This window comes from Diaphorina citri, unplaced genomic scaffold, assembly GCF_000475195.1.
Source record: "Diaphorina citri unplaced genomic scaffold, Diaci psyllid genome assembly version 1.1 scaffold42, whole genome shotgun sequence".
In the NCBI taxonomy this organism is placed as follows: Eukaryota; Metazoa; Arthropoda; class Insecta; order Hemiptera; family Psyllidae; genus Diaphorina; species Diaphorina citri.
Genome location: NW_007377479.1, coordinates 172,249 through 190,312, shown reverse-complemented (window position 1 = coordinate 190,312; position 18,064 = coordinate 172,249). Strand labels below are relative to the sequence as shown.

At 38.4% G+C, this 18,064-nt stretch overlaps 3 protein-coding genes across 3 annotated transcripts in view; all 3 read right to left on the bottom strand.

The window, feature by feature from the left end:
- The window catches only part of LOC103513970 (apyrase), a gene marked incomplete at its 5' end in the record, with an annotated part of 8,369 nt that extends 6,318 nt beyond the window's left edge, over positions 1 to 2,051 (bottom strand). The window contains 3 exon segments of the mRNA XM_008478836.3: positions 201 to 404; positions 829 to 1,033; positions 1,929 to 2,051. Of these exon segments, the coding sequence (XP_008477058.2) occupies positions 201 to 404; positions 829 to 1,033; positions 1,929 to 2,051 (532 nt within the window).
- A 4,627-nt stretch (positions 2,052 to 6,678) lies between these two features.
- Positions 6,679 to 6,996, bottom strand: LOC103513965 (endoplasmic reticulum chaperone BiP-like). The gene has a single exon (XM_026826840.1). The coding sequence runs from the start codon at positions 6,994 to 6,996 to the stop codon at positions 6,679 to 6,681; it is 318 nt and encodes a 105-aa protein (XP_026682641.1).
- Positions 6,997 to 9,482: 2,486 nt separating this feature from the next.
- The window catches only part of LOC103513817 (endoplasmic reticulum chaperone BiP-like), a 30,908-nt gene continuing 22,326 nt past the window's right edge, over positions 9,483 to 18,064 (bottom strand). Inside the window, 13 exon segments of the mRNA XM_008478667.3 lie at positions 9,483 to 10,677; positions 11,250 to 11,474; positions 12,457 to 12,713; positions 13,107 to 13,238; positions 13,676 to 13,784; positions 14,435 to 14,643; positions 15,324 to 15,471; positions 15,473 to 15,502; positions 16,104 to 16,148; positions 16,150 to 16,191; positions 16,193 to 16,314; positions 16,726 to 16,852; positions 17,605 to 17,717. Of these exon segments, the coding sequence (XP_008476889.2) occupies positions 10,468 to 10,677; positions 11,250 to 11,474; positions 12,457 to 12,713; positions 13,107 to 13,238; positions 13,676 to 13,784; positions 14,435 to 14,643; positions 15,324 to 15,471; positions 15,473 to 15,502; positions 16,104 to 16,148; positions 16,150 to 16,191; positions 16,193 to 16,314; positions 16,726 to 16,852; positions 17,605 to 17,717 (1,769 nt within the window). The 3' untranslated portion in view covers positions 9,483 to 10,467.

Sequence of the window (18,064 nt, the reverse complement as noted above, 5' to 3'; positions counted from 1 at the left end):
TTCTATCAAACCTCTTCGGAAGCACCACTTTCTTTTAAGCACGGTTTTTATGATAAAATTTTCACCTATTCCGTACCAAATACACAAGACCTTGTTTAGACTGCGGGAGTAAAGGGACTTTTAGTCTCATTCGAGCAGGATGAACAGGTTATATATTCTATTCTATCGAAACCTCTTCGCAAAAAGCACAACTATATTACCTTCTTGAATGTGTTTGTCCAATAGAATCGGATCTCCTCGCCAGGAGACAATGTTGCCTTTATCATTGTACTGAAGATGAATGAGGCCCAGATATCGGGAGTAAGCTGCGGCCTGAACAACGAGGACTTGGCGATTGTCAACACTACTGGTGACGACTATTGGGTACGGGCCCTTGGGCTTGTCGTGTGGACAGGGAGGTTTTCCTGGAAAATTTAAAGCCACATGAAATAGAGTAGAATATACCTTGTTTATCCTGCTCGAATGAGACTGAAAAGTCCCTTTACTCCCGCAGTCTAAACAAGGTCAAAAAGAAAGTCTCTTGTTTAGAGTGGGACTCCTTTCTAGAAAAAAAAACACTGTCTATTTTCCAGTGCATTTGACAAGGTGATATTGACCTTAACTTCCAGGACCAGACGATTGAAGAGAGGTTTTAACTCGACGAGCGACGGCTTTGCATTGATTTGTCTGATCACGATAACTGTCGAACGATTCATCCAATTTTAATGAAACTCAGCAAACACAAAGGACAATTATTATTAAATTGACCCGATAGGGCTCAGGGCGACCAAAGAAGTCTGAGTGAGGTCTACAGTTCACTGAACAGACCGAACTACTTAGTACGGTTACCTGAGTAGAGGAAGGTATGAGAGTGTCCTCCAACCACGATACTGACGTGTTTGGAAGCCTTAGCTACCGTCTGATCTAGATCTACACCAGCATGTGACAGGGCGATCACTATATCGACTTTATCTTCCCGGACTAGACGATCTGCCTCTTTGTTGACGCTGGTGATCTCGTCCAGGATGCGAAGGTTGCCCGTACTGGCGATGTTCTGTGGATCATGGGATGGAAGAAGAATAGGCGATTGTGACTATGAAAGATAAAATACCTACGATAAAATTTTAATTTTTGCTGTATAAAATAATGTGATCACACTGATCACTTATCAGCTTGGACCTTGGATAAATTTAACTTAAACTTCATAGAAAAGAGGGGACCCCCTCTTTTCTGATGATCACCAAATGCTGATTACCTAATTGTTTTTTTTTTTTTTCATTTTACCATGTTTAGCACATTGCATACACAGAAAGATATCGGGCGTTCATATAAACTGATAATGGATCCTCAGCCTGTCTACTGGTTAGATTGGAGAGTAGCGCGTCTGTCTTGTAAGCGCTAGGTCTCGGATTCAATTCTCCCCGGGGCGCATTTTATCGTAATAATGGATAGTAGATAGTAGATGATTTTATTACCTATAGTAGATAGTAGATGATTTTATTACATATAGTAGATGATTTTATTACCTATTTCACACACGATATCAACGGCCGGGATACCTCACACCTGACTAAGTGACTACATGGGTAAGTCAGTTACTGACAGCACTTATCAGTCGATCCGTTTCATCACGTTACTTCAAACTGGGTGACACCGACTCGGGTTGCCTCCAATCCGATATAATCAAGTAGCGACCAGTATATAAAGATTATAGATATTGATTGCAAAGGAGGCACTTACTAAATCTGTGATATCAACAAAAATTGTGAAAAAGCTCTGCTTTACCACAAAGAATTTGAGAGATTCTACCAAACCTCTTCGAAAAAGCGCTCGAACAACTGGCTTTCTCCTACCTTGTCTTCCTTCTCTCGTCGCTTTCCGGACGATAATACACACATTAACCTATTTACAATTTTACATGTTAGGGTGTAAAAAAAAATCATACTTACAATATAGTCCCGGGTCACATAACCAACAATACCAATCCGCTTTCCTTCCCGCTCCACAATGGTGGATTTCTTAATGAACGGAGCCAACTCTGGCTCTAGTGAGGCACAGACACCGAAGCGAATACAATAGTCCGTCCCTTATACCTTTTTATTACTATTGTAATAATAAAGGGAGGACGGACTAAAAAGAAAGTCTCTTGTTTAGAGTGGGACTCCTTTCTAGAAAAAAAAACACTGTCTATTTTCCAGTGCATTTGACAAGGTGATATTGACCTTAACTTCCAGGACCAGACGATTGAAGAGAGGTTTTAACTCGACGAGCGACGGCTTTGCATTGATTTGTCTGATCACGATAACTGTCGAACGATTCATCCAATTTTAATGAAACTCAGCAAACACAAAGGACAATTATTATTAAATTGACCCGATAGGGCTCAGGGCGACCAAAGAAGTCTGAGTGAGGTCTACAGTTCACTGAACAGACCGAACTACTTAGTAGCTTTGCATTGATTTGTCTGATCACGATAACTGTCGAACGATTCATCCAATTTTAATGAAACTCAGCAAACACAAAGGACATGGGCTTGTCGTGTGGACAGGGAGGTTTTCCTGGAAAATTTAAAGCCACATGAAATAGAGTAGAATATACCTTGTTTATCCTGCTCGAATGAGACTGAAAAGTCCCTTTACTCCCGCAGTCTAAACAAGGTCAAAAAGAAAGTCTCTTGTTTAGAGTGGGACTCCTTTCTAGAAAAAAAGCACTGTCTATTTTTCAGTGCATATGACAAGGTGATATTGACCTTAACTTCCAGGACCAGACGATTGAAGAGAGGTTTTAACTCGACGAGCGACGGCTTTGCATTTGGGCTTGTCGTGTGGACAGGGAGGTTTTCCTGGAAAATTTAAAGCCACATGAAATAGAGTAGAATATACCTTGTTTATCCTGCTCGATTGAGACTGAAAAGTCCCTTTACTCCCTCAGTCTAAACAAGGTCAAAAAGAAAGTCTCTTGTTTAGAGTGGGACTCCTTTCTAGAAAAAAAACTGTCTATTTTTCAGTGCACTTGACAAGGTGATATTGACCTTAACTTCCAGGACCAGACGATTGAAGAGAGGTCTAAGTTTTAACTCGACGCGCGACGGTTTTGCATTGATTTGTCTGTCCACGATAACTGTCGAACGATTCATTCAATTTTAATGAAACTCAGCAAACACAAAGGACAATTTATTAAATTGACCCGAAAGGGCTCAGAGCGACCTGAGTGAGGTCTACAGTTCACTGAACAGACTGAACACTGACAGCACTTATCAGTCGATCCGTTTCATCACGTTACTTCAAACTGGGTGACACCGACTCGGGTTGCCTCCAATCCGATAAAAAATAAATAAATAAAGAAACAAAAACAAATAAACAAACAGACAGTAGCTTCTATCCTGTCCCCCTCTCTTCAATTTCGGGACAAGACCTTAGTAGTTACAGGTTACACTTTACAGTTCCCTCTATCAATACTATCTTGAAAAGAGAAAGAGAGAGAAAAAGCCTGAGTGGGGGAACTGTAACTGCTAAGGTCTTATTGTCCCGAAAACGAAGAGAGAAGGAAGACAGGATAGGAGAAAGAAGGTCGTTCCGAGAAAGAACCTTATCAGGATAAAATCCGCCCCGGGCGGGAATCGAACCCGCAACCTAGCGCTTATAAGGCAGGCGCGCTACCAACCAAGCAGCCTAGGTTGACCAACTTCAGTGAAACATTGAAAACTGGTGAGTTCAACGTGCTATCGCCGCTGCTGACTAAATAAAATATTGATTCCATCCTGAATATATAAGAATACTTACAGTAATCAATTAATAAAATATATCAATCGAGCCTTAAAGAAGGTCATTTATGTCCGATTTTACGGTCAGTTATCTTCTTGAGCCGAACGAAAAAAATAAAAATAAAATAAATAATAATAAAAAATGCACTACTCACGTCAGAAAAATAGGTACGTACCTACGTATCAACCTAAATGGATACTACAATCATTAATGCCTTAAAAAAAATAATAATAATAATAAATAAATAAAAATCAGTGGATAAATACCTACTTCCTCTCTATTACTGGTTGATTTTTATTTTGTATCAAGTACCTTAGTACCTACGTAAGTATACTTAGTACCTACGTATTTGTATCAAGTACCTTAGTACCTACGTAAGTATACTTAGTACCTACGTAAGTATACTTTTGAGTGATACTTAATAGCGAACGACAAGTGATACTTATGTTCGAGAGTTATGGTGAAATAATCAATCAGACAAATGAAAGGAAAACAATACTTTGTTATTTTTTACTTGTGATGATAAAGGTAATATATACTTTAGTAATAGAAAGTAAAAGGAGATAAGGAAAGCTTCATAAAAAAAAAGAGTTTCCACAGACAATGAACTTCATTATTATTTCTGTATAATAATAATAATAATAATAATAATAATAATAAAAGAGTGGAGGTATCAATTACAGCATCCAATCCTCACTGCTGTAATTGAAGACTGAAAAATTAGATAATTGGTGGATGTGTCCATTTCACTATCCATTTCTCACTTCTGGAACTAGTGCAACTGAAGAATGAAAACTATAGAAAATTAGTGGATGTCCCAATTTCACCATCCATTTCTCACTGCTGTAACTGGAACAAGCAGGGCCCGTCCCTCCGTAGTTTATTCGATCATGGTTAAAGAATACCTTTGTACCTACCTAATTTGTTTAATATTCAGTTTGATTTCTCGATTTGATTTTTTGATTTTACTTCCATGTAATGATTTAAAATCAAGACTAGAGCCCGTTCTCCCTTTATTCCCAATATAATGTTTAAGTCACCCATCCATTTATTGGCCTTTCTCGGCGTAGCTTAACATAGGTGACGCTAAAACCGGTCTTAAATGATCGACTGAAGTGTTATCTAAAACTTTCTCGCTTTGAGTTCATAGGTCGTCGCGACAAATTTCAAGATCAGAGCTCATTTGTGTGAGAAAATGAGAAAAAAAAAATCCCACAATTAGTCAATTAACTTTAAGTCACCCATCCATCCCTTTAAACGCCTTTATCTCTTGAACCAATAAGATATCAGGAGAAATTCAATGAATTTCAGTGGAAACTTTAAGAAAAATCGAATTGAAAAAATGGTAGTTTTTAAAGAGATACAATAAAATCTTTTTCTCAAGCCTCTGGTTGTGTTTGAGGGAGGGTTTTACCAAAACAGGGAATTTTATCTTTTAGTAAATTTTGTGTTCTTTTCAATGGTGCAATCAGTTTTTTATTATCTTTATTGGTTCAAGAGATAAAGGCGTTTTAAGGGAACAAGGTATAAAAAATGTTGGAAAACAGGAAATCCTTCATAACTCCGCCCCTGTTGAAAATCGGATCTGTCCAGATAGCTTTTTCTGGTAGCCCTTTAGGTCCTGCATCAACCCTCAAGCGTTGTACAGTCGTTCGCGGGACACCCTGTATAGGTCGACTGTCCAGATAGCTTTTTCTGGTAGCCCTTTAGGTCCTGCATCAACCCTCAAGCGTTGTACAGTCGTTCGCGGGACACCCTGTATACTAATTCAATATTATCTACTCAACAGAGTCTACAATTCATGACGTATTATTACGCATGAAAAACCTTTAAAAACATTGCACAACCATTATAATAATTGCTGTGACGTCAACATTTTGTAAAATCTGTCAAGTTGCATTCAAGAATGCAGCCCTGAGCATCAAAATCACTTCTCATTGACTTAAGAAATAAAAAGAAAATAATAAAACATTATTTTGTATACACCGAAAAAAAGAGTAAAAAATAAATAAAAGTATAGGAGACTAGTTTAGAATTAAAATCGTCATATCTTCATTCAAATTATTTCACTGTTTTTCATTAGTATGAAAGAAAGACACGAAAGAAATAAAGTTTCTGTCAGCATAAAATAATAATAAATAACCAAGGATGGTCTGTCCAGATAGCTTTTTCTGGTAGCCCTTTAGGTCCTGCATCAACCCTCAAGCGTTGTACAGTCGTTCGCGGGACACCCTGTAGATTCTCTAGAACTACATGGTCAAGATATTGTATTAATATGGTCAAGATATTAATAAATTTCATTTGTAAATTTTTGTCTAGATAAATTACTGAGTGAGAGTCTTTTTGACGACACCGAAGCGAATACAATAGTCCGTCCCTTATACCTTTTTATTACTATTGTAATAATAAAGGAAGGACGGACTAAAAAAGCCAGTCATTCAGAGAACTTTATTTGTTTAGGGTGAAGTTCGACCCAGGCGGGAATCACACTCGCGACCTAACACTTACAAGGCAGACGTGCTACCTTCCACTTCCAAGCTAACTAGACTGGCTTATCTTTTGTGTCATACAGAGCAGATGCTCCAATCAACTCTGTGTATTATATGCTACTAAGTCACTACTGTGAGGTGTGATTCAACAGGAGGCAGTAAGATGATAAACACCTGCTAATGATAAGCTGTATTTTGTTATCGGACTTTTTCCTTATTCCACCAAGGAGATATGAATAACTTCAATAACCTGACTACCAAAGCACATTCCATAGTGTTTATATCCACAACTCGGCTGGAATGGAACCCACATTCTCCTAAGTACGAGGTAGGGCTAAAAAAATGGTATTGTTTAGCTACTCATCCAAATTCAATATTTACGAAGACAGAAAAATTAGCATATTAGCAGGTACCTACTTCGCGGGCCACATACACAGGGGAGCAGGTCATATCCAGGACAATAGCAAATCAACACAACTCACCTGCAGAATACCATTAGCGTCGATCTCGAAGGTGACCTCAATCTGAGGGACACCGCGCGGTGCAGGGGGGATTCCGGTCAGATCGAATTTGCCCAACAGATGATTGTCCTTAGTCATGGGCCTCTCTCCCTCGTACACCTGAATGGTGACGGTGTTCTGGTTGTCAGCGGCTGTCGAGAAGATCTGGGATTTCTTCGTGGGGATGACCGTGTTACGTGGGATCAGCTTGGTCATCACGCCGCCCACAGTTTCGATACCTGGAGGGAAAAGTACGAGGTTCATGTGGGGATGACCGTGTTACGTGGGATCAGCTTGGTCATCACGCCGCCCACAGTTTCGATACCTGGAGGGAAAAGTACGAGGTTCATATGAGATTAATTGTAACTGGACTTGGAACGCATGCGCTTGAAATTACAACCTTATAACACGGTCAACTATAATGGAACAATTTGTTCTAAGCTGACAGTCTAAATAAAGCACTTCAAATAAGATTAATTTTTTAAGAGATTTGATAAAGGGAACCCGAGGTTCATATAAGATTGATTGTAACTGGACTTGGAAAGCATGCGCTTGAAATTACAACCTTATAACACGGTCAACTATAATGGAACCCAAGGTCTTATCGTCTCGAAATCGAAGAGAGAAGGAAGACAGGATAGGAGAATGCCAGATAACGAACATTATCCCTTCAGGTCTTATCGTCCCGAAATCGAAGAGAGAAGGAAGACAGGATAGGAGAAAGCCAGCCGTTCCGAGAACGAACATTATCCCTTCAGGGTTAAATCCGCCCCGGGCGGATTAATAGAGCTCCAATTAGAGAACGCCTTCGGCGTTAACCTCGCCTATTACATTTCACTCAAGAGTCTATTATTATCGTTATTTTTAGGTTTCTTGCAATCAAAGGGAAGGTAAGGGCACTGACTTCATAACTATTTAATGATAGAACAACAAAATCATGTATTGATCACATTCTTTTCCGTTCGATTTCCCATGACATGAACTTAACAACAGCTGTATTTACGACCTCTATTACTGACCATTTCGCTACTTTAGCAAAAATTAAAATGACAAAATAGGGAAGAAATACCCTTTTATTTTTAAATTAAATAAAACAAACTAAGAAACAAACAAAAAACACATCTTCGATATTGTTTTTTTCGTCATTAGTCTCATTATTTGAACACTTTCGATGATCTGCTTCTCTCATAGAGTAGGATTTCCTTGAAAGATGGAAAAAACCGATTTTCGGAGTTCATATAATAGAGAGTTGATATAATGGAGGTTGATATAATCGAGGTTCTACTGTATTTATGCTTAGTTTATGTGTTTTAAAAAAGTTCATTATATTATTTTTCCTCTATGGAAAAAACCGATTTTCGGAGTTCATATAATAGAGAGTTGATATAATGGAGGTTGATATAATCGAGGTTCTACTGTATTTATGCTTTGTTTATGTGTTTTAAAAAAGTTCATTATATTATTTTTCCTCTTTTTTTCTGTTTCTGTTTCTTTTTAGGTATAATATATTTATTTAATTATTTCTGCATTATTGTAATATATTGTAATGTACAGTCATACAATTAGGTTTAGTCTCTTCAAAATAATTTGTCCTATCTCTGTCTCTTCAACTAATAACTTAAGTTTTTTACGTGCAGTCTTGAAGGGTAAGTTAGTTAACTCTAAAGGATTATTATTAGTTAAATTCGATAATAGGTAGATAGATGTAGTGTCTTTTGATTTTTGTTAATTCTGGTTTCAATAATACAGCAGTTCCTCTTAATCTTGTATTTTGTGTTAGGAATTAAGAATTAATGGGAAGAGTTTTTTACGTGCAGTCTTGAATGGTTGACACAATATTTTTTACATTGATAACGCGAATAAAGAACTAACGGAGACAATGGTCAACTGATGGTCAATCGAACAAACAAACATATTTTTGGAATCTCTCAATCCAAAGCGCAGGGATAAGTCAAGCAATTAGATTTTGCAGTGTCCGATAGTTTAAAATTATAACCTTGATATTTCATTGATTAAATTTCAAAGAATGGGAACACTGCAAAATTTCTCGAATTCGATGGGTGCCGATAATTATCTTATATTATAAAAACAAGATCCATATTCGATAAGAACCGATCGATACTTGATATCCCATACCTAAGACCACTTCTTGAAAGTGACAGTGTACTTTTGCAGTAAATGAGGGAAGGTTTTTTAGGATTTTGCTAAAATTTCCCCACATTTAATTCACTTTTAGCTTGTGAACTAGACTATCCCTTTCAAGAATCGGCCCCTGGGTGGCGCCCATAAAAAAATCGATAAAAAATAATATAGTATCAGTCTTGAAACTTAACACAACAACTTTCTAAAAAAGCTAATCTCAGAATGACGTGCGTACCGATAAAAAATAATATAGTATCAGTCTTGAAACTTAACACAACAACTTTCTAAAAAAGCTAATCTCAGAATGACGTGCGTACCTTTGGATTTGGACATCTTACAAAAGGTAATGTGTAAAGGTACATTCATTTCTTTCTAGTGCTTACAATTATGTAAATATACAAACTTATTTACACGAGATAAAGTGCGAGAAATGACACAGCTCTGACCAATGTCCGTTTACTTGTGGAAAGTAAATTGAAAATGTTACAAGACAATGGAACATATTATCAACTTTCATGGAAAAAAAACATTCTAGTGCTTACAATTATGTAAATATACAAACTTATTTACACGAGATAAAGTGCGAGAAATGACACAGCTCTGACCAATGTCCGTTTATTTGTGAAAAGTAAATTGAAAATGTTACAAGACAATGGAACATATTATCAACTTTCATGGAAAAAAGACATGGCATACAAAACGCATGGCATTGAGTTATATCAACTGGAGACTGCCAAAAGATCTTTCTGACAGGAAAAACAATTCTATTTTTCAAATCTCACACTTTATTAGCAGGAGGCTTATGTCATAAAGAACTTTACGTTTTGCACTTGGTCAAAATTATGCGTGATATTACAAAGGAAAACATTGGCCATTGCACGATTGACTCTCAGTAGTCTAAACTAGAGACTCTAGAGAGGTGACAAAATTGGACAGCATTAATCAAAAAAGGACCACCCAAAAGGGGAAATGCCAGAACTATGGTTCTTTTCTACCTAAAGCAGTCCAATTTGGACAAAAATTTGCCAAAGTGCAAAAGCAGCTTTCAGAAACAACCTCCTGCTGCTGGAATATCCATCATTGTATGTACATTTACATAATTTCTAACAAATCTACTTTACTGCCTGGGTGCCTGGTCATCATTCAGTCAGATAACTGTTGTGTTACTGTCTATATTCTTGTCCTGTGTTAATAATTTGATATTATGAGATGGTCTTATAAAAAATTCACATATCAAAAGCGTACCGCTGTATATTTAAACATCGATTCACTATATTACATTTCAAGCTTTTCATCAGCTTCACTCACACAATCTCTCTAAAAACTCATCTTTTCGCGATAATTTTGACGTGAAATTTACTCTCTTCTCTTTTCCTCATATAAATAAACCTTCTTTTCTCCTTTTCCTACACAAATATCTCTTTATCTTTTTTTATGGAAAATTGGAAATACCCTTTTTTTTATTCACTCCTATTTCTTCTCTTTTTCCTATTCACATACTCGTAACTCTCTCTTTTCTCTCCATCCTATTGCAACTGACTGTCTCCCGCGAAAAAAATCTCTCTCCCGCGCGAAATCATTTCGCCTTCTCGCTTACAGCTCATCCTTGCCAGCATCACCGCCGGGCGGGGGAGGTGCACCGCCAGCTCCCTGGTACAGTTTGGCGATAATGGGCTGCACCACGTCCTCGAGTTCTTTCTTCTTCTTCTGGAACTCGGGCGCGTCCGCATCCTGGTTCTCGTCGAGCCACTTGATCTTGTCGTCGATCGCCTCCTCCATGGTGGTCTTTTCGGCGTCGGTGATCTGCAGGAAGAGAAAGGGAGTTGGAATTAGAATTTAATCATATTTGGACAGTATTGAGCAGAAAAGAACCACCCATAAGTGAATCACCTCATTTATAAGGGGGCCTTATGGGTTCTTCTTTTCAGCTTTATGCTGTCGATTCGTATAATTTACAAAATAATATAACTACGAGAAAAAAACAGAATGCTTCAAAGAGAGAAAATAATAACAAAGCAAAAACTATAAATAAATGTGAAATATTATACACAAAATTTTTGTAACAACGTCAAGACACAATAAAATAAATAAGGCCAACAGTAATGGACTGACTAGTCAATATCTCCCTGATTTTGTCAAAAAACACAGTGGCAACAAGTTCAGTGGAACTATCAGATAACAACTCTTTAAAAATCGGAATAAAAATAAATTCCGAAGTTTTCAATACGGTCCTGGCCTGGGCTGAAAAGAAGGTAACTGTCGAGTTTAAAATGAAAAAAATAAAAAAAAAAAAAAAAAAAAAAAAAAATCGGATCCAAAAACTGATCTGCAAGATTTCATCCAAAACGATATTCATGAAAATGAATATATCTTACCTTGGCTCCTAGCTTGTCCTTATCCTGGAGCTGATTCTTCAGCGAGTACGCATAGGATTCCAGTTCGTTTCTGGCCTCCACTCTCTCCTTCAGTTTCTTATCGTCGTCGGCAAACTTCTCAGCGTCCTTGATCATACGATCGATGTCGTCCGGCGTGAGTCTGTTCTGATCGTTGGTGATGACAATCTTCTCCTTGTTACCGGTGCCCTTGTCTTCAGCAGATACCTGGGGAGACACATTCAGAAATGAATAAGTCGTATATTTTCAATGCCTCGTCTGGGAACTGAGACCCTTTTTAGCTAAATCCCCTTAAGGGGTGAGCTATTTTAAGTAATAATTGATCTTGACCAAGTCTTTACAATCTTTTTTTTTTTTACATCATATGCATAACTGTTCGTTCCTTTTCAGACTACAATACCTTGTCTGAAAGCCATATTATTGTGGTTAAATTCTCAAATTATAGTGACGATAAACTTCCATACATCGGCTGGAATAGAACCCACGCCCTACTATTTACCAGGCGAGCATCTTGACCACTACACCACCGAAGTATCAGATAGAATAGAATAGACCTTGTTCATCCTGCCAGAATGAGACTGAAAAGTCCCTTTACTCCCGCAGTCTAAACAAGGTCTATTTGGTACAAAATAGGTGTACCGATGTCGTCCGGCGTGAGTCTGTTCTGATCGTTGGTGATGACGATCTTCTCCTTGTTACCGGTGCCCTTGTCTTCAGCAGATACCTGGGGAGACACATTCAGAGGTGAATAAGTCGTATATTTTCAATGCCTTGTCTGGGAACTGAGACCCTTTTTGCTAAATCCCCTTAAGGGGTGAGCTATTATAAGTAATAATTGAACTTGACCAAGTCTTTACAATCTTTTTTTTTTTACATCATATGCATAACTGTTTGTTCCTTTTCAGACTACAATACCTTGTCTGAAAGCCATATTATTGTGGTTAAATTCTCAAATTATATTGACGATAAACTTCCATACATCGGCTGGGATAGAACCCACGCCCTACTATTTACCAGGCGAGCATCTTGACCACTACACCACCGAAGTAACAAATAGAATAGAATATACCCTGTTTATACTGCCAGAATGAGACTAAAAAGTCCCTTTACTCCCGCAGTCTAAACAAGGTCTATTTGGTACAAAATAGTTGTAAATTTTATAAAATAATAGCAAATCAACACAACTCACCTGCAGAATACCATTAGCGTCGATCTCGAAGGTGACCTCAATCTGAGGGACACCGCGCGGTGCGGGGGGGATTCCCGTCAGATCGAATTTGCCCAACAGATGATTGTCCTTAGTCATGGGCCTCTCTCCCTCGTACACTTGAATGGTGACGGTGTTCTGGTTGTCAGCGGCTGTCGAGAAGATCTGGGATTTCTTCGTGGGGATGACCGTGTTACGTGGGATCAGCTTGGTCATCACGCCGCCCACAGTTTCGATACCTGGAGGGAAAAGTACGAGGTTCATATGAGATTAATTGTAACTGGACTTGGAACGCATGCGCTTGAAATTACAACCTTATAACACGGTCAACTATAATGGAACCCAAGGTCTTATCGTCTCGAAATCGAAGAGAGAAGGAAGACAGGATAGGAGAATGCCAGATAACGAACATTATCCCTTCAGGATTAAATCCGCCCAGCTCCAAAGGTTGGGTGTTAGAGAACGCCTTCGGCGTTACTCTCGCCTATTACATTCCACTCAAGACTCTATTATTATCGTTATTTGTAGGTTTCTTGCAATGACAGGCAAGGAAAAAATAAAATAATAATAATAATAAAAGGGAAGGTAAGGGCACTGACTTCATAACTATTATAAGTTTTCTTCTTTCTTACCCATGGTCAAAGGATTAACGTCCAGCAGCACAATAGCGTCAGTGTCTTGCTCTCCGCTCAATACTCCAGCTTGTACAGCAGCGCCATAAGCCACGGCCTCATCAGGGTTAACACCACGACTTGGTTCCTTGTCTGAAAATAAAACAGAATAGTTTGTATTATTATGTCAAATTAATCTCATATTATTATGTCAAAAAAGAGACTGACAAGAAACGCCGTTCTAATTAAACAGGAAAAGGCTAGGAAGAAGAAGATGTAAAATAATCTCATCCATTCTCGGTCTAATCAGCCAAATATCTCAACTATTCAAAAAGACACCTACACGATTTTTTGTTAAAAAAAAAAAAAAAAATCCCAATACTTTTCAAATGAAATCAAATAGGTACTTTAAAGACGTTTAAAATCAAAACACGATTTTCCTGTCTTTGGCCCATTATGCATAAAACAACTGATGAGTATGAAACCGTTGAAAAAATTATTCGCAGAGGTTTCCCTTGTAAGTAGGCCAAGGGTTTTCCCTTGTATTCCCTTGAAAACGATTAAAAGGTCGAAAAAAAAGTGCCACTCACTGTTGAAGAACTCCTTGACCAGTTGCTGCACCTTGGGGATTCTCGTACTTCCACCGACCAGGACAATCTCATCCACATCCTTCTTGTTCATATCCGCATCTTCCAAAACCTTTAACATAAAAACAATATCAATAAATAAATAAAAAATTGAGATAAAACAATTGTTTTCATTTCTAGTGCTATACAGGGTGTATCACAAAGCTATGTCAAGCCGAAAATGGCGAATAGTACAGGTCAAGGGCTACAAAAAGTTCCCCAGACATTTCTTCGAAATACCCAGAATAACCGATATATCCGCCATTTTTTGTCTTTTTTTTCAGGTACCCTGCTATACAGGGTGTATCACAAAGCTATGTCAAGCCGAAAATGGCGAATAGTACAGGTCAAGGGCTACAAAAAGTTCCCCGGACATTTCTTCGAAATCCCCAGAATAACTGATATAATGATATATCCGCCATTTTTTGTCTTTTTTTCAGGTACCCCGACCTTGCTTCAAGCATTTGAGCATGGTACAAAATATGTGCAAGCTAAAAGAAAACTAATTAGATGTGTAGATAGAAGACAATATTTCCTCTCTTTTAAGACCAATTTCATTTCTAAAAGTTAAGATCTGTTGCGGCGGGCAATATTGAAGTTTTTTTTTTTAATTTGAGCGACATTTGTTAACCCCTGAATCCTCTGGTTCAAATTGAACCAGCCAAAAACTGCCCGAAAATTTCAAAGTTATAGTTTATGTACAGTAAAAATGTCTTATCTTACCTTCTGCACGGGTTTCATGGTGGCTCGGAACAGATCCATGTTCAACTCTTCAAACTTGGCCCGGGTCAGAGTCTCGGAGAAGTCATCTCCCTCGAAGAAGGACTCGATTTCAATCTTCACCTGGAAGTTAGACGAGAGGGCTCGCTTGGCCTTCTCCACCTCACGACGCAGCTTCTGTACGGTACGCTTGTCCTTGCGCAGATCCTTGCCTGGAGGGAAGAAAAAGAAAAATAATAATGGTTATTTATATGGAGAGGGCTCGCTTGGCCTTCTCCACCTCACGACGCAGCTTCTGTACGGTACGCTTGTCCTTGCGCAGATCCTTGCCTGGAGGGAAGACAAAGAAAAATAATAATGGGTATTTATACACAGCAACCTCCGAGGCCGAGTGGGTATCATACTCGGCTTGCATGCCGGAAGTCCCGGGTTCGAAGTTTTTTCGGCTCTGTGCTTGGAGTTCGGGGTGCACTCAGCCTCGTGAGGACAATTGAGCAGCTAGTTCAATCGAGTAGCGACCAGTGGTGGCAATACAAGTCAAAGAAAGGAGGGATGATAAATCTGATGATTGAGTAAATGAAAGACTTGTAATACTGTGATACCCACAAAGTTGTGAAGAGGCTATTGCTTCACCACAAATAATTCATGATAGATGGCTATTTATACAGATCAAATAGAACTAGAGTCCATTTACCCCAACAGAAACTCCTAGTATTGTGGCCAATTTTAATAACTTTCCAATGTTTTTAAAACCAGTGCTTTTTTATAGTGCTTGAATACGACTCTTTATCCAGCAGTAGACTATTATTGTGGTCGATTTTCAAAAAAAAAAAAAAAAAAAAAAAAAAAAAAAAATTTTGGGGACCCCCCGCCCACCGAAAGAACGTCACACCTTCTTCTTTCTTGTACAGCTTGACAAAGTGGGTCCACGACGCGCCTGGTCAAATCTTTCACCTCCCAGGATGAGTGTCCCCATTTGTGACACACACCTCGAACACACCCTTGTCAATGGTCAGGAGGGACACGTCAAAAGTACCACCCACCCAGATCGAATACAAGCACGTTCCTTCTCTCCTGAAAACCGAGAAGGAAAGGACATTGTGGAGATTAGGAGAAAACATGGCTCCAAAATTCGTCAAATCTTACTACTCTGGGAGGAGTCCCGGGACACAAACCCCACTATTCCTTTGTACATATTATGATACGTTCGCGGAGAATTGAAGGTCCATATGATCAAATCTTAAGTACGGTTCCACGAAATGGTTGACTGTGAACAAAAGCCTCTCCACCATGTTCTATCTTTGATCTTTTTCGTTTATCCCCAGTATTGGATCTAATCCTCTTTTTTCAATGTCTTTATAGAAATTTAATGAGAATTGAAGGAATGGATATATATTCTCAATTGCATACATAGAGCGATTTCAAGTCCATCGGTCCCATCATTTTCTTCATCCTTCTAGTCATCAATTGTGTTATGATAAGAAATACTTAATATTGGACCTTCTTTCTTGTCTATCTCAGTTTATCATCTACTTGCTTATTTATAATTATTATTTTTAAGATAGGGAAAAGCCCCCAATATGGGTTACCTTTCTTTCTTGGTCCCTACTTCAGTTTATCAAGTTATTGTCATTTCCTTTTTTTTTTTTTTTTAAAGATAGGGGAAAGACACCCCCAATATCGTACCTTCTTTCTTGTCCAATCCATAAGCGATGGACCGCGGCCCGTGGCTTCGTTGATATTCTCATCACGGTGAGTCCGGGCAATCACTCCGGCATCCTTAGTGGCCTGACGCTGGGCATCGTTGAAGTAGGCGGGAACGGTGACGACAGCATGGGTGACTTTCTTGCCCAAGTAGGCCTCGGCCGTCTCCTTCATCTTACCTGGGAAAGGAGAAGAGGTTCGGTCGTTATTAATAAAAGCTTAAAGTTTCGAAAAGGATTAAAAGGAGTTCGCATTTCTCAAAACTTTAGCTTTCGGCCCCAGGCGCTCAAATTATGTAAATGTTCTTTTTAGGATATATCTAAACATTCTAGAGACCAAATGTAACCCATCAATCCTCAATCTGGGGGTCGCGGCTGAAAGAGAAAATAATCTTATTGAGCCAAATATCTAACTATTCGAATTTTCCCCAAATGTTCTTTAAATATTTCTTACAATAAAACTTGAGTTCCTCCATTTTTTTTATTAAAGGGGGGGGGGGTCGCGGAAAACATTATACCTTTGTCAGGAGGGTCGCGGCTCAAAAAGGTTGAATGCCGCCGATTCTATACTAAAACGGATGAATAGCTTACCTAAGACCATGGCGGAGATCTCTTCAGGGGCAAAGATCTTAGTGCCTTCACTGGTACCCGTGTTCACTTCAATGTGAGGCTTGCTGTTCTTCTCCTTCACATTGAATGAGAAGTGCTTGATATCAGACTGAAACAAAGAGAAAAGGACGCCTAAGTATTCACGTTTGAACTCAATTCGCTTTGGGTAAAATAAGGCCCTTGCACTTACAGAAGTTCCCTCTGTAAAACCTAAAAAGAAAAGAAAAAAAGGAAAAGGAAAACTCAACTTGCGATCCTGGTCATAAAAAAAAAAACAAATAAATACCTACCTAATAAATAGCTTGTTGCTATGTTTTTGTTTTTAATTAATTTCTGAATCAATTAAGATACCTACCTACATCAAAAAAGTTCAGTCAAAATTAATTTCCCCTTCAAAAATGTAAAATAACCGTGATTTATTAAAAAAAAAAAAAAAAAAAAAAAAAAAAAAATTTTCGGGCGTCTCCAAAAAGAGAGTTTTAATAGGAAAGACCGTATTTCTCTATTCTGTTTCAGAGTTGAGACATAATGTATATGGTTCCTGTTCGCGTAAGTAAGTACTTATTCCACTTCCACTAAAATTATTTATTGACAGCATAATCTACCTTATGTACCTATTTTTGTAATGCAGTTATAGTTTGTTTAAAACTGAAAAAAAAAAACTGCCCCCGAGTCCAAACAGGTTTTCCTTTTTTTTTTTTTTTTTTTTTTAGTTTACACCTTCACACTTTTGCTTAGGAACTGAATTTTCGTAAGGTGTTATGTAAAAAAAAAAGCTCATCCCTAAAGGAGATTTAGCTGAAAAATGTCAGACAAATAGGATGCTGAAATTGTCGAGTATAATACAAGTGCAATGCATACCTGTACAGTGGCATCTGTCCAGTCACGTCCAATCAAACGCTTAGCATCGTACACTGTGTTCTCAGGATTGGTAGTCAGCTGATTCTTAGCTGCATCACCGATCAGACGAGTGCCTAGAACACAAATGGAAGAAATTAAAACAAATCAAGTTAAATTCCTCTACGAGCCCGTTCCAACTTGTGAGTTTTATCCGATTTTTTTTTCTCCAAATGTCCTGTAGGCAATGTAATTTAAGTGAGAGTGTTCACACGACACGATTTTTTCCCCCGGACAAGTGTGAACGGGCTTTAAATTACCTTGCATTGAACACATGTGCCCAAATTACCGTCACACGAGCTCTATTAACAAACTGGAATGCCGGAGATTTTTCCACGACAGCAGCAGCCAAAATTTCTACAAATTTCTACTGATAAACGAGATGTGGCCGGTTCTGATTGGGCGACCGAATGACATGCTGTCA

Excerpts from the sequence above, each read along its gene's own strand:
- LOC103513965 (XM_026826840.1), bottom strand. The coding sequence starts at position 6,996 with ATGAACCTCGTACTTTTCCCTCCAGGTATCGAAACTGTGGGCGGCGTG.